General features: G+C 48.2%; 2 protein-coding genes across 6 annotated transcripts in view; one reads left to right on the forward strand and one right to left on the reverse strand.

Annotated features, from left to right (window-relative positions):
* The window catches only part of LOC307210707 (claudin-34-like), a 219,286-nt gene that overhangs the window by 122,779 nt on the left and 81,695 nt on the right, over positions 1-14,812 (reverse strand). The gene's annotated exons all lie outside the window — the stretch shown is intronic.
* LOC307210698 (glycoprotein-N-acetylgalactosamine 3-beta-galactosyltransferase 1-A-like) overlaps positions 1-14,812 on the forward strand; it is a 41,656-nt gene that overhangs the window by 23,142 nt on the left and 3,702 nt on the right. For 3 of the 5 annotated variants that reach the window (XM_079966834.1, XM_079966832.1, XM_079966831.1), the window contains exons 2-3: positions 8,440-8,703; positions 12,093-12,757. In XM_079966834.1, coding sequence (XP_079822960.1) covers positions 8,499-8,703; positions 12,093-12,757 — 870 coding nt within the window. In that variant the 5' untranslated portion in view covers positions 8,440-8,498. Of the gene's footprint in view, positions 1-3,287; positions 3,461-7,138; positions 7,162-8,439; positions 8,704-12,092; positions 12,758-14,812 lie in introns of those variants that run through there. The other 2 variants (XM_079966833.1, XM_079966835.1) reach the window with 2 other exon arrangements.

Raw genomic sequence — 14,812 nt, forward strand, 5'->3', positions numbered from 1 at the left:
ACAAAACAATGTATGTTAGTCCCTTTAATTCTAGAGAGCTGTGTTTTTTTTAGATGCCCGGATTGCTAATAGATCCCTTTTGATCACAGCTATTTGCCACACCTGTGGTGTGTAGCACAAGCTCCCTGAGTGACCCTATCCACTGCCAATAGTTGCTTATTCCTTACACTGGCCCTGTAAAACTATAAAATGGGGTTGAATGTGCTGCTTTGGGGCATCTGATCCTGGGCCCTGCGATGTGCAAGGACAAGGTGTGTCTGGTTCCACTGACCCCTGGAAGCTGTTGGGGAGCAACCTTTGCTACGTGCTCATTGGCTTTCCAGGGTGAATGCAAGGAACTTGGCTTAGTTATTTACCTTTCAACCCATAAAAGAACTTCTCTAGGAAAAAGTTTAAAGACTATTTACGGAAATATTGTAAAATTAATGAATGCTAGGGAAATGTTGGAATGAAGTTATACGGCTTTGGTAGAAATGCTATAAGGAATTAAGGATAAATAGATTAATAGAGTATTAAAGGGAAAATAAGGTTAGAATGTGTTAAGATAATTATAGGATTAAAAATAGAGGAAGATGGAAAGGAATTGCTGAAAAAATTAATAGAAGTGGAATACGAAAAGGGAGGTGTGAGGAGGTCGTGGAAATAAGTGAATGAAAGATAAGATATTGAAATTATTTGATGTGTTTTAAATTGTGTTTGTTTTGTTTTGTTAGTTTAATGTTAGTGTTTTGTTAGTGTAATGTAGTGTAGTGTTGTTGTTGTTTTTTTGAATTGTATTGTATTGTTTTTATTTTTTGAAGTGTCTAAATTGTTGGAAAAGGTAATAAACATTATTTTTTTTAAAAAAAGAACTTCTCTAAGTCATGCATAAGAAGTTAAATGAAAACTATTTTAAGATTATAACGGTGATGCAATGAAAGCATAAAGCAATGTTGAATGCACAATGCAGCAAGTCCACTGGAAGAGCCAAACGCAACCTTGAATTGGCCTTCCTAGTCCCAGTGTGGATGTGCTAGAATGCTGAACTGGGCACCTGGATGGGTTTAACATTGGTTGTATACCAGTTTGCCACACCAACGTACACAGCAGTGTACTGTGGAGCTGCTGTCCCAGGGCCTGCTTGTCTTCGGTGGTTTATCCTCTGGTTTGCAAGCAGAAGGTTCAACCTCTGGCATCTCCAGGTAGAACTAGGAATGTCTTCCACCTGAAATCGTAGGAGCACAGCAGCGGTGAAAGGTTAAATCCCAATAAGCTCTATTTGCTTTCAAAATGTTATCCATGCAACTGCCGAGTGCATAAATAGAGCCAGGCCTGGTCACTCCAGTGCTGATAGACTTGTTGGATCCAGTCTTTGTAGACTGGCCACTAACATGACCTGTGACATGGCTAGGTGTATGGTGATAAACTTGAAAGCCAATTCATGTTGTGCATTGAATCTGTCCTGACAACTGACTGAACTGCTACCTCTTCTGGTTTTATGTTTTGTGATTTGAAAGCGGTTTCAAGCACGTGTGTGTGTTTGTGTGTGCATGCGTGCATGCGTGTGTGTATAGACCTCAGCTGGGTAAAGGTGAAGGGACCCCTGACCATTAGGTCCAGTTGTGACTGATTCTGGGGTTGCGGCGCTCATCTCGCTTTATTGGCCAAGGGAGCCGGCGTACAGCTTCCAGGTCATGTGGCCAGCATGACTAAGCCGCTTCTGGCGAACCAGAGCAACGCATGGAAACACCGTTTACCTTCCCGCTGGAGTGGTACCTATTTATCTACTAGCACTTTGATGTGCTTTCGAATTGCTAGGTTGGCAGGAGCAGGGACTGAGCAACAGGAGCTCACCCCGTTGTGGGATTCGAACCACCGACCTTCGGATCGGCAAGCCAGGCTCTGTGGTTTAACCCACAGCGCCACCCGCATCCCCTCAGCTGGGTTATCCTTTGTCAAATACCATGGAAATGGGAGTGGGCCGGTTAAGCAAAACTATTCTAGTCCATTCCTGGCCTGAGGTACTCATGAACCCATGTGAAGAGCTGGGCAGGGCTTTGGGAGGCATCCACAAGTTCACCTTCCAAGAGTTGAGGTATCTTGCTGAGGTTTGTAGGTATGAATTTCTGCAGGAATAAGAGCTGCCTCTGCAGTTCAGGCACCCACATGGGGCGTGTTAGGTTGAAGGTCCTTGGGCTAGGCTGGGAAGCCTGTGGCTCTTCAGGTGTTGTGGGCCTCCAGCTCCCATCAGTCTCATCCAACATGCTTATTAGTTAGAGACAAAGGCAGTTGTAGTCCAGCAATATCTAGAATCATAGAGTTGGAAGAGACCACAAGGGCCATCGAGTCCAACCCCCTGCCAAGCAGGAAACACCATCAGAGCACTCCTGACATATGGTTGTCAAGCCTCTGCTTAAAGACCTCCAAAGAAGGAGACTCCACCACACTCCTTGGCAGCAAATTCCACTGTCAAACAGCTCTTACTGTCAGGAAGTTCTTCCTAATGTTTAGGTGGAATCTTCTTTCTTGTAGTTTGGAGCCATTGCTCCGTGTCCGCTTCTCTGGAGCAGCAGAAAACAACCTTTCTCCCTCCTCTATGTGACATCCTTTTATATATTTGAACATGGCTATCATATCACCCCTTAACCTCCTCTTCTCCAGGCTAAACATGCCCAGCTCCCTTAGCCGTTCCTCATAAGGCATCGTTTCCAGGCCTTTGACCATTTTGGTTGCCCTCCTCTGGACACGTTCCAGTTTGTCCGTGTCCTTCTTGAACTGTGGTGCCCAGAACTGGACACAGTACTCCAGGTGAGGTCTGACCAGAGCAGAATACAGTGGCACTATTACTTCCCTTGATCTAGATGCTATACTCCTATTGATGCAGCCCAGAATGGGGCAGGAGTGCGGTCCTGCTTGAGGTTTCCCATAGGCATCCGGGTGGCCACAGTAAAAACAGAATGCTAGACAAGATGACCCAGCAAGACTCTTCTTAGGTTCTTAAATAAAGTATGTTTAGGATTGCAGCCTTCATCTGGACTGACGGTCCTGCAGCCCCGAACATGGAATCCAATTTTTACTCTGTTCTTAAGCATGGATGCATTGAAAGAATGGAGAAAGAGAAAACAATCTGTCCTTTTATCCCCCTGATGGCTACTCTATAAGGTGGTAGAGATATGAAAGAGTGATTAGTCTGCATAAAGTGTCCTTTTAGCATGCAGAAGAGGGGGCTCGTCTCCATCCTCTGTCGCTTGGGCCTGGCTTTCTGTTGGGCTGAGAGATGTCCCTTCTGTTGCTATGGAAACCTCTCCCGGTGATGTGTTTTGGCAAACCACTGGCTCTCCGTAGAATTTCACTAGCTGGGGGCTGCGGAGAAGCAGTTTGGGAGTGTGGATAAAACCTAGATTGTTACTAAACATTCACACTCTCCTCCCTGCCCCCAACAACAGAATGTTTGGGTCTGATCAGATGTTTCTCCCTTTCAGTTAGTGATGGTTTTTAGGAGAAGCTATCTCATGTGTAAAAGGGACGCAGGTGGCGCTGTGGGTTAAAGCCTCAGCGCCTAGGACTTGCCGATCGAAAGGTCAGCGGTTCGAATCCCTGCGGTGGGGTGCGCTCCCGCTGCTCGGTCCCAGCGCCTGCCAACCTAGCAGTTCGAAAGCACCTCCAGGTGCAAGTAGATAAATAGGGACCGCTTACCAGCGGGAAGGTAAACGGCATTTCCGTGTGCGGCTCTGGCTCGCCAGAGCAGCGATGTCACGCTGGCTACGTGACCCGGAAGTGTCTCCGGACAGCGCTGGCCCCTGGCCTCTTAAGTGAGATGGGCGCACAACCCCAGAGTCTGTCAAGACTGGCCCGTACGGGCAGGGGTACCTTTACCTTTACCTTTTTATCTCATGTGTAAGACAAGTGTAAAATGTGTGTGTGTGTGTGTGTGTGTGTGAGAGAGAGAGAGAGAGAGAGAGAGAGAGGTGTCAGATTATCTCCCCATCTCACTGCCATATAACTGATTGTGTTCCCACTAAATACATTACTGGGCTTTCTGCCAAAAACACTGTACTGACCATGGGGGGAAATGGCCACTTGGCTTGATTCTTGCATTGTCCAACCAACCTATAAGTCACCTTGGACAGCAGGGGAGAATAAATTCAGGCCACATCTGCCCCAGACATTTAAAGCACTATTAGGGTAAAAAGGTAAAGGACCCCTGGACGGTAGAATCCAGTCAAAAGGCAACTATGGGGTTGTAACGCTCATCTCGCTTTTAAGGCCAAGGGAGCCAGTGTTTTTCCACAGACAGCTTTCCGGGTCATGTGGCCAGTATGACTAAACCGCTTCTGGCACAATGGAACACTGTGACGGAAACCAGAGCGCATGGAAACGCAGTTTACCTTCCCGCTGCAGTGATACCTATTTATCTACTTGTACTGGCGTGCTTTCGAACTGCTGGGTTGGCAGAAGGCTGGGACAGAGCAACAGGAGCTAACCCTGTCACACTATTATACCACTTGAACAATTACTGCTTCCCCCAGAGCATTCTGGGAAGTGTAGTTCATTAAGGGTGCGGAGTGTCATGAGGAGGCCCTTGTTCCCCAGAGTTCCCTGGGAAGAGGGATTAAGCCACTCTGAGAATTGCAGTTCCAAGAGGTGGACTGGGGTCCTCTAACAACTCTTGTCAGCCTTAACAAACTACCGTTCCCAGGATTCTTTGGAGGAAGCCATAAAGCGATATAACAGTGCTTTAAATGTCTGGTGGGAAAGAGGGCCGCAGGTTCCAGACAAGAAGACCTGTGGTCCTGTCTGCAGACAGAGAAAAATTATTTCATGAGGCGTTCTCCCCCCAATAATAAATAAATAAATAAATAAATAAATAAATAAATAAATAAATAAAATCCCTTGCTCATAGAGGCTCAGTTTCCTTCTAACTAGGGCAAATATCTTATTTAATGCCATTGTAACGATTGTAAGGCGATTGCTATTATTCTTATTTATTACGGTAAATTTGTATACCACCCTATGCCTGCAGGTCTTGGGACGGTTCACAAGATAAAAACCGCAATATAAAAACATAAAATACGTGATAAAAATGATTTTTTTAATTGTTCGTATTATGCCGAAACAATATTGCCCTGGAAACTGTTGGGGTTTAGGCCGCTGTCAGGGCATGGCCATAGCCAGGGTTTATTTTATAGTTTATTTGGAGGGGGCAGGCTTTATGTGGGGGGAGCAGAACCAAGTTATCTGCAACGCAATTGGTCAGTTAAGTATTTTTATTTATTTACTTGATTTGGAGGGGGGCAGCTGCCACCCTGCCCTCCTAGCTATGCTCATGTGCCAGGGTATAAAATAAATTTGGGAGTCTGATCCATTTTTTGACCCAGGGAAGCATGAAGGGAACATTTTCCCTCTGGACTTCTGCCCAGCACTTGTACCAAATCCCCCACCACTTTCGTTGTTTCATCTTCCCCCTCCTGCATTCCATTTTTTAATGAGAGCAGGAGGAGTCAAAGAAGAATCCAGAGGACAGGATCACACTTCAAAACGACCTTGACAGATTAGAGAACTGGGCCAAAACAAACGATGAATTTTAACAGGGAGAAATGTAAAGTATTGCACTTGGGCAAAAAAAATGAGAGGCACAAATACAAGATGGGTGACACCTGGCTTGAGAGCAGTACATGTGAAAAGGATCTAGGAGTCTTGGTTGACCACAAACTTGACATGAGCCATCAGTGTGATGCGGCAGCTAAAAAAGCCAGTGCAATTCTGGGCTGCATCAATAGGAGTATAGCATCTAGATCAAGGGAAGTAATAGTGCCACTGTATTCTGCTCTGGTCAGACCTCACCTGGAGTACTGTGTCCAGTTCTGGGCACCACAGTTCAAGAAGGACACTGACAAACTGGAACGTGTCCAGAGGAGGGCAACCAAAATGGTCAAAGGCCTGGAAAGGATGTCTTATGAGGAATGGCTAAGGGAGTCTGTAGCCTTCCAAGTGTTGTTGGACTACAAGTTTTATCATCCCTGACCACTGGGCATGCTGGTTGGGCCTGATGGGAGTTGTAGATGCCTTATGAGGAACGGCTAAGGGAGCTGGGCATGTTTAGCCTGGAGAAGAGGAGGTTAAGGGGTGATATGATAGCCATGTTCAAATATATAAAAGGATGTCACATAGAGGAGGGAGAAAGGTTGTTTTCTGCTGCTCCAGAGAAGCGGACACGGAGCAATGGTTCCAAACTACAAGAAAGAAGATTCCACCTAAACATTAGGAAGAACTTCCTGACAGTAAGAGCTGTTTGACAGTGGAATTTGCTGCCAAGGAGTGTGGTGGAGTCTCCTTCTTTGGAGGTCTTTAAGCAGAGGCTTGACAACCATATGTCAGGAGTGCTCTGATGGTGTTTCCTGCTTGGCAGGGGGTAGGACTCGATGGCCCTTGTGGTCTCTTCCAACTCTATGATTCTATGTTTCTATGAATCTGTCACATTTTGTCTCTTGAGGCCGCTTTCCTGAGTTGTTCTTCTCGGCCACTCCTTGCAAGCCTGCTACAAGGGGTTAATTGGGTTGTTGTTTTTAATTTTGATTATATATTTTGTGGTTTTACATTGTGAACTGCCCTGAGACCTCCGGGTATAGGGCGGTATATAAATTCAAATAATAATAATATTAATACTCCCTCAACTATACGTGGCACATAACAAACTAGGACAGCTGTGATGGCTGATGGGAGTTGTAGTCCCAAATATCGGGGGGGGGGGGCCCCGCTGTGGTGGCTGATGGGAGTTGTAGTCCCAAATATCTGGGCCCAGCTGTGGTGGCTGATGGGAGTTGTAGTCCAAAAGATCTGGAGGGCTCCCAGTTTGGCAAAACCCTGGAATCTAGCCTCCAGCCCTAATATTTATCCCCCAGCATACAAGAGTTTTCCATGGTGCCGTCTGCCTTTTCCTGCCTCGAGGGCCGCCACTTCTGCCAACTCTTTGGGCAATTAGTTCATTAAGTCCTCTGGGGCCAAGGGATTAATTAGCAGTCACTTTGAACTGATTAATAATAGATGGAGCTGGGTTTGTAACCGCTGCCAGCAGCCAGCGACTAAGCAATTCATTAAAACAGCAACCCTTGGTGCAGTGCATCCTGGAGTGGAGCGGGGACCGTGGCCAAGCAAGTCAAAATAAAAGGGGAAAAGAACGAGGTGCATGTTGCATAGTGGTTACGTTCGAGTGTTGCACAAGGACCCGGGAGACCAGGGTTCGAATCCCCACTCAAAAGAGAGAGAGAAGCACGTCTGCCACTTGGAGCTCCTTGGAGAACAAAGGTGGCTATCAGTGCAGGAAATTAAAATAAATCAATAGATGTGCTCTACTAGGAACATAAAGGGACCCCTGACCATTAGGTCCAGTCACGGACGACTCTGGGGTTGCGGCGCTCATCTTGCTTTATTGGCCGAGGGAGCCGGCGTACAGCTTCCGGGTCATATGGCCAGCATGACTAAGCCACTTCCGGCGAACCAGAGCAGCGCACGGAAACACCGTTTACCTTCCCGCCAGAACAGTACCTATTTATCTACTTGCACTTTGACGTGCTTTCAAACTGCCAGGTTGGCAGGAGCAGGGACCGAGCAACAGGAGCTCACCCTGTCGCGGGGATTCGAACCGCTGACCTTCTGATTGGCAAGTCCTAGGCTCTGTGGTTTAACCCACAGCAGCCGAAGCAGTAGTCCATCTAGCTCAGTACTATTTACACTGATGGGCATTTATTATTTATACCCCGCCCATCTGGCTGAGTTTCCCCAGCCACTCTGGGCGGCTTCCAATCAAGAGTTAAAAACAATACGGCATTAAATATTAAAAACTTCCCTAAACAGGGCTGCCTTCAGATGTCTTTTAAAAAGAAGATAGCTGCTTATTTCCTTCACATCTGAAGGGAGGGTGTTCCACAGGGTGGGTGCCACTACCAAGAAGGCCCTCTGTCTGGTCCCCTGTAACCTCACTTCTCGCAATGAGGGAACCGCCAGAAGGCCCTCGGTGCTGGATCTCAGTGTCTGGGCGGAACGATGGGGGTGGAGACGCTCCTTCAGGTATACAGGAGGTGCCAGGAGGTATATTTAAGGTGCCATTTGGCAATTAGATAATATATCTGAATTTCTAACACTGCCAGCAGCTCTCTCTAGGATTTTCAGATTACAGTCTCTCCCTGCCATACCTGAAGATACAAAGGATTAAACCTGGGACCCTCTGCACACCTGTTCTACAGCATTGCTAAAGCAAAGCTGATGTGGACCTGAACTTTCCCTTAGATGGGGAGGCCTCTGAGAGCACTATGTAACAGCAAAATCCAATAAATAAATAGTTTTCAGCCAACATGGTTTCTATGAGGATCTATTAACTCCTTGGCTGTCACTGGGAGCAGAGTGGCCATATCTCTAGGCAAGGCCCCTCACTTTTATTCTTCTGTCTTCCCTTTGCTACAGGCCACATGAAGCACTCTGCTCTTCCTGTCCTCCACCCCTGACACCGGCCGCAGGTGGCCATGGGGTTCCTAGGCTCCAAGAGCTCCTTGTTGGCATTCCACCTGGGCCTCATCGCTGGCTTTGTCAGCACCTTCTACCTCATGGGCAACCTGACGTGGGAAGGGCCCCCACGCCTTGGCTCCCAGCTGCCGCGTGGCTACAAGGACCCGGAGTGGATTGTTGATAGATCAGCTCTCTTCAGCGTGGCACACCCGCACCTGGAAGGTAAGGGCTGGAGGGCTTGTGGTTGTTGTTTAGTCGTTTAGTCGTGTCCGACTCTTCGTGACCCCATGGACCAGAGCACGCCAGGCACTCCTGTCTTCCACTGCCTCCCGCATTTGGGTCAAACTCATGCTGGTAGCTTCGAGAACACTGTCCAACCATCTTGTCCTCTGTCGTCCCCTTCTCCTTGTGCCATCAATCTTTCCCAATATCTGGGTCTATTCCAGGGAGTCTTCTCTTCTCATGAGGTGGCCAAAGTATTGGAGCCTCAGCTTCAGGATCTGTCCTTCCAGTGAGCACTCAGGGCTGATTTCCTTCAGAATGGATAGGTTTGATCTTCTTGCAGTCCATGGGACTCTCAAGAGTCTCCTCCAGCACCATAATTCAAAAGCATCAATTCTTCGGCGATCAGCCTTTTTTATGGTCCAGCTCTCACTTTCATACATCACTTCTGGGAAAACCATAGCTTTAATTATACGGACCTTTGTTGGCAAGGTGATGTCTCTGCTGGAGATGAGAGGGAGGCAAGTGTTATAAGAGAAATACTGCTCCTTTATCCCATACGAGGTATCCAAGAGCCCATATAGAGTCCTTAAGTAGGTTCTCTATCGATAGGAGAAAATAACAGAGGTCAACCAGAGAATATTGAGAAGCAAAGCAGCTATTAAGCATGATCTTTATTAAACTGTTGCAACAGGGTCCCCCACTCCCCCACACAGGGAGGCAGGAGAGGAACCCAGAACATTGGTGTGCAAGCTCTTATACAGACTTTTGAAATTGCCTCCCCTGTAGCTCAAGACCACCCCCCAAAACATCATACATACATCACAGAAAGAGGTGGTCCTCAGCAGAAATTTGAGTGTGTTGCTTTTCTCCTGTCTGCCACAATACACGATAATGCCTTATCACATTGCCTTTTCTTGGTAGCCTGGCCATTCCTTTGAGATGGTAAATACTTAGTTCCTGAAAGGTAAAGGTAAAGGGACCTCTGACCGTTAAGTCCTTTCGTGGACGACTCTGGGGTTGCGGCGCCCATCTCACTTTACTGGCCGAGGGAGCCGGCATACAGCTTCCGGGTCATGTGGCCAGCATGACTAAGTTGCTACTGGTGAAACCAGAGCACGGAAACGCCATTTACCTTCCCGCCGGAGCAGTACCTATTTATCTACTTGCACTTTGACGTGCTTTTGAACTGCTAGGTTGGCAGGAGCTCACCCCATTGCGGGGATTCAAACCGCCAACCTTCTGATCAACAAGCCCTAGGCTTTGTGGTTTAGACCACAGAGCCACCCACGTCCCTTTAGTTCCTGAAACCCTTACACATATTGATATTGTTCTCAGCTTAACAGATACTTGCCAGACTGTATTTACAGGGACGTGTAAGCCCCTACAGTCCAAAGACAATTGGAAAGCTTTTCCCATTTCCTTCCTCCTTGCAGAGAAATATTTGAGGTAAATTTGGGAGAGTCAAACAAAATGGCTTTAGGATTGTTCTCCTGTACTATTTCAGACACGTGGTTTATATACTTACGTATGTGTTTGCCTTGTACATTTATGAACATTTTTATATATATAAGACCTTAGAATTCCTATAACAAAAGGGTGGGAAGAATCTGTTGGACTACCACTCCATTGGTCTCCAGTCATTGGCCATGTTGACTGGGGTTGATGGGAGCTGGGAGTGCAACAACGTCAGGAAGGATGCAGGTTCCTTAGTGGTGCAACAAAGAAATCTAAATAAGGGCCTTTAGGTGGGAGCAGTGCTTTTTTTCCTCTAAAAAAATGTTTAGGGGTACTCTCATTTTGACTCAAGAAAAATCACCATTTTATAGTTCAAACTGGGAAAAATAAATACAGTAAATGGACAAGAGTACAAAGATTCACAAAACGTTTAAGGGTATGTGTACCCCTATGTACCCTCAGAAAAAAGCACTGGTTAGAAGTATGTCTTCCACTCTATTTGGCGGTAACTTTGAAGGTGACTCAGAAACTACAACTAATTCAGAATGCGGCTGCCAGACTGATGCCTGGGAGTAGCCACTGGTACCATATAACACCGGTCCTAAAAGATCTGCATTGGTTCCCAGTACGTTTCTGAACAGAATTCAAAGTGTTGGTGCTGACCTTTAAAGCCCTAAACGGCCTCGGCCCTGTATACCTGAAGGAGTGTCTCCACTTTCATCATTCAGCCTGGACACTGAGGTCCAGCACCGAGGGCCTCCTACCTGTGATCACTGAGAGCAGGTGTCCCAGTTCATCTCCACCCCCCCCCCCATGGAACCTGCCCCAGCCATTCTTTTGGCTGGGGCTCACTCCCAGGGAGCCCTGATCGTCTCCCCTTCAGAACAGAATGCAAACTATACAATAAACCAATAAAACAGTAGAAACTAATAATAATTAAAAAATAACAATTATACTAAAATTAAACTAATCCCCAGCCCCAACAGAGCAAAAACAAAACAAAAAACCAAAATTTAAAAAGCCACAGATTAAAAACTATTTAAAGGTAAAGGTAAAGGTACCCCTGCCTGTACGGGCCAGTCTTGCCAGACTCTAGGGTTGTGCGCTCGTCTCACTCAAGAGGCCGGGAGCCAGCGCTGTCCGCAGACACTTCCGGGTCACGTGGCCAGCGTGACAAGCTGCATCTGGCGAGCCAGCACAGCACATGGAACACCGTTTACCTTCCCGCTGGTAAGCGGTCCCTATATATCTACTTGCACCCGGGGGTGCTTTCGAACTGCTAGGTTGGCAGGCGCTGGGACCGAATGACGGGAGCGCACCCTGCCGCGGGGATTCGAACCACCGACCATGCGATCGGCAAGTCCTAGGCGCTGAGGTTTTACCCACCGCGCCACCCGCGTCCCCAAAAAAACAACAACAAAAACTATTTAAAAACATTTAAAACCATTTTCAACAGTTGCCCCAACCCCAGAGTTTGTTCCAGTGAGTCTGGGCTCTTCAGGACTCACAGCCGGGCAATGTGCCTCTGGTCTCCCAGGAGTCTAAGGCAGAGCAGGGAGAGTCTGGGCTCCGCTCCCTAGGCCAGGTGGAAAAAGGCCTTGCAGGGAGCAGCCTTCAGCGCTCACAACAGGGCAATGTCTCTCCAGTCTCCAGGAGCCTCTGAAGTCCAGCAGGTGAGTCTGGGCCCTGCTCCCTAGGCCAGGTGGAAAGGGCCTTGCAAGGAGTGGCCAAACAGACAGATAAACAGGGAAAGGTTCCTCTATTGTCTCCACTTTCAATTAACGATTTTGTGTTGGTATATGAAGCCCTGATGTTTTGTGAGAGGGAAGTCTATGAATACTTTAATAAATAAACAAAGTGCGTGGTAGAAACCCTATAACCGGAAGTGTCCATTGTGGAATATGCTAACTCTGTGGCCTCCTCTTTCTCAGGTGAGGAGAGCAGTGTGGCTGAAGAGCTATATGACAAAGTGCGGATCCTGTGCTGGGTGATGACAGGCCCCAGTAACTTGGAGACGAAGGCTCGCCACGTCAAGGCCACTTGGTCGCGCCACTGCAACGTGGTCCTCTTCATGAGTTCCGTGCAGGACGACAACTTCCCCACTGTTGGGCTGGGAACCAAGGAAGGCCGGGACCAGCTCTACTGGAAAACCATCCGGGCTTTCCAGTACGTGCATCAGCACCACTTGGAACAGGCGGACTGGTTCCTCAAGGCCGACGATGACACCTTTGTGGTGGTGGACAACCTCCGGTGGCTGCTCTCCAACTACACCGCTGACAGGCCCATCTACTTTGGCAAGCGCTTCCGGCCCTTTGCCAAGCAAGGCTACATGAGCGGGGGAGCCGGCTACGTCCTCAGCAAAGAGGCCCTGCGGCGCTTTGTGGCTGGCTTTGAATCCAAGGTGTGCAGCCACACAACCTCAGTGGAGGACCTTGCCCTGGGCCAGTGCATGGAGAAGATGGGCGTGGAGGCCGGGGACTCGCGGGACACAGAGGGGAGAGAGACCTTCCATCCTTTCGTGCCGGAATCTCACCTGACGGAGAAGTTCTCGAAAAGCTTCTGGTACTGGAACTACTGCTATTACCCCATTGTGGAGGTAGGTGGCCGTATCCTGTTTTGGGAAGGGGCAGGGAAGGTAGAGTGGAAAGGAGAGGTGCTGGGGTTGAACCTGGGACCAAGCCCTGTGCTCTGGGGCAGCATATCAGGAAGGAAATCATCTTTCACAGCCCTGTCTCATAGTGCTGAACTGTCAGGAGCTGGAGTCAAGGAGTAGATCAGCAATCAGAGAAAAACACAGTGCTGTGCTGGCTAGGACTGAAGAGAGTTGAAGTTAGACCTCTAAACAAGGCAGCAGCTGCCTCTCGGCTTTAGTTTGTGTGCATGGATGAGAGTTTATCTACCTGAAAACAGCCTGAGCTCCTATTCATGTTAGCTCTGAGGTTAAGTCCCGTCCAACTTCAATGGGTTTTACGTCCAGGTAAGTGTGTGTATAGGGACGCGGGTGGCGCTGTGGGTTAAACCACAAAGCCTAGGACTTGCCGATCAGAAGGCTAGTGGTTCGAATCCCCGCGACAGGGTGAGCTCCCGTTGCTCGGTCCCTGCTCCTGCCAACCTAGCAGTTCGAAAGCACGTCAAAGTGCAAGTAGATCAATAGGTACCCCTCCGGCGGGAAAGTAAATGGCGTTTTCGTGTGCTGCTCTGGTTCACCAGAAGCAGCTTAGTCATGCTGGTCACATGACCCAGAAGCTGTACGCCAGCTCCCTCGGCCAATAAAGCGAGATGAGCGCCGCAACGCCAGAGTCGGTCACGACTGGACCTAATGGTCAGGGGTCCCTTTACCTTTTTAAGTGTGTGCATGGCAATAGGCCAAAGTGACCTATAATCAAGGCCCAACCTGCTCCTTCACGCATTGCAGCTGTCAGAGCTGATAACGTTTTCATAGGGCAATATTTGCTGCTCTCACCTACTCCTGGTATTTATTTAACCAGAACAACAAACATCCTCTTTCCTACATCAGTGCAGGACTTGCATTCAATCCTGGTGCCTGTTGTCGTTAGTGGGGCATGGTAGCTCCTGGCAGGCAGCTGGCCTTATGTTTCCCGAATCAGAAGTCTCCTTTGATAAATCCTGTGCATGCCATAGCTAGGAGAAGCACCTTCAACGGTAGGGACCGGGGTGACACTTTGCTCTTTGGTTAGGGAGAGTGTCTTTGCCTTTCATTGGTGAAAGATTCTGGAGGTACGATCCCAGATTCATGTGGTTTTCTAACAGAGGCAAGAGGTCTGTGTGCTTCAGCCATTCCCAAAGCATTTCCCTCCAGCTGTCGGTGAAGTGTGGATTTTACCCAGTGAGTGATGCTCACTTCTTCAGGAAACCTGGTCTCATTCCTTTCCTAAGGCGTGTTTTTCCACCCTGAGCTTTCAGCAGTTGGAAGTTTCTCTGTGACGGCAGCAATTTGTGGCACCCCTGTGGATAAGGTGATAGAGTTAATAGCATTAGGCACTTTGCCCTGCTTTATGCAGGAGGATGTAGCAAAGAGGGTCTCCCCATCCCACCTTTGGTTTTCCTTTCTTTTTATCTGTGTGGCATATATGAGGGGGTACTCACAGGTACTTAGTCAGAAAAGGAGAATGTTCAGAATATGGAAGGTAAAGTTGCCCGAAATATGAGTGGCCTGAGAACTGAGAAGACCAAGGGGATTAAGTAATTAGGTTAACTTGTGTTTAGCTGTGAGATGCATGAAAGAGAGCCAACAGGATTGCTCTGCTTCAGGGAGATTATTATTTTTTTGCCTAGTGTGAGTCTGGGCTGTTTGTTCTCTGGAAACTTCATTTATACCAGGCAGGCAGGGGCCTGGTATAAATTCTTGCAAGATCTCACTGGAAACCAGCACTGCTTCTTCACCAGTGGAGCTGGGGTAGGCAGGTTGCCCTCAGAGATGCTACCCTAGGGCTTCTGCTGCCTGAGGTAGCTACCTCAGCCCACCTCATGGCAGACAGGCCCCAATACCAGGGATAAGGAACTGGATCTGACCAGTGGGCGGGGTCCTTATCTCCATGGCCCACTGTGGGCCAAGTTTTACAGGTGGGTTGTGGCCACCCACCTGCCAGCATTCTGTTTTTCTAGCCCAGGCTTCCTCAACCTCGGCCCT

This window comes from Podarcis cretensis (genome assembly GCF_951804945.1).
Source record: "Podarcis cretensis genome assembly, chromosome: 2".
In the NCBI taxonomy this organism is placed as follows: Eukaryota; Metazoa; Chordata; class Lepidosauria; order Squamata; family Lacertidae; genus Podarcis; species Podarcis cretensis.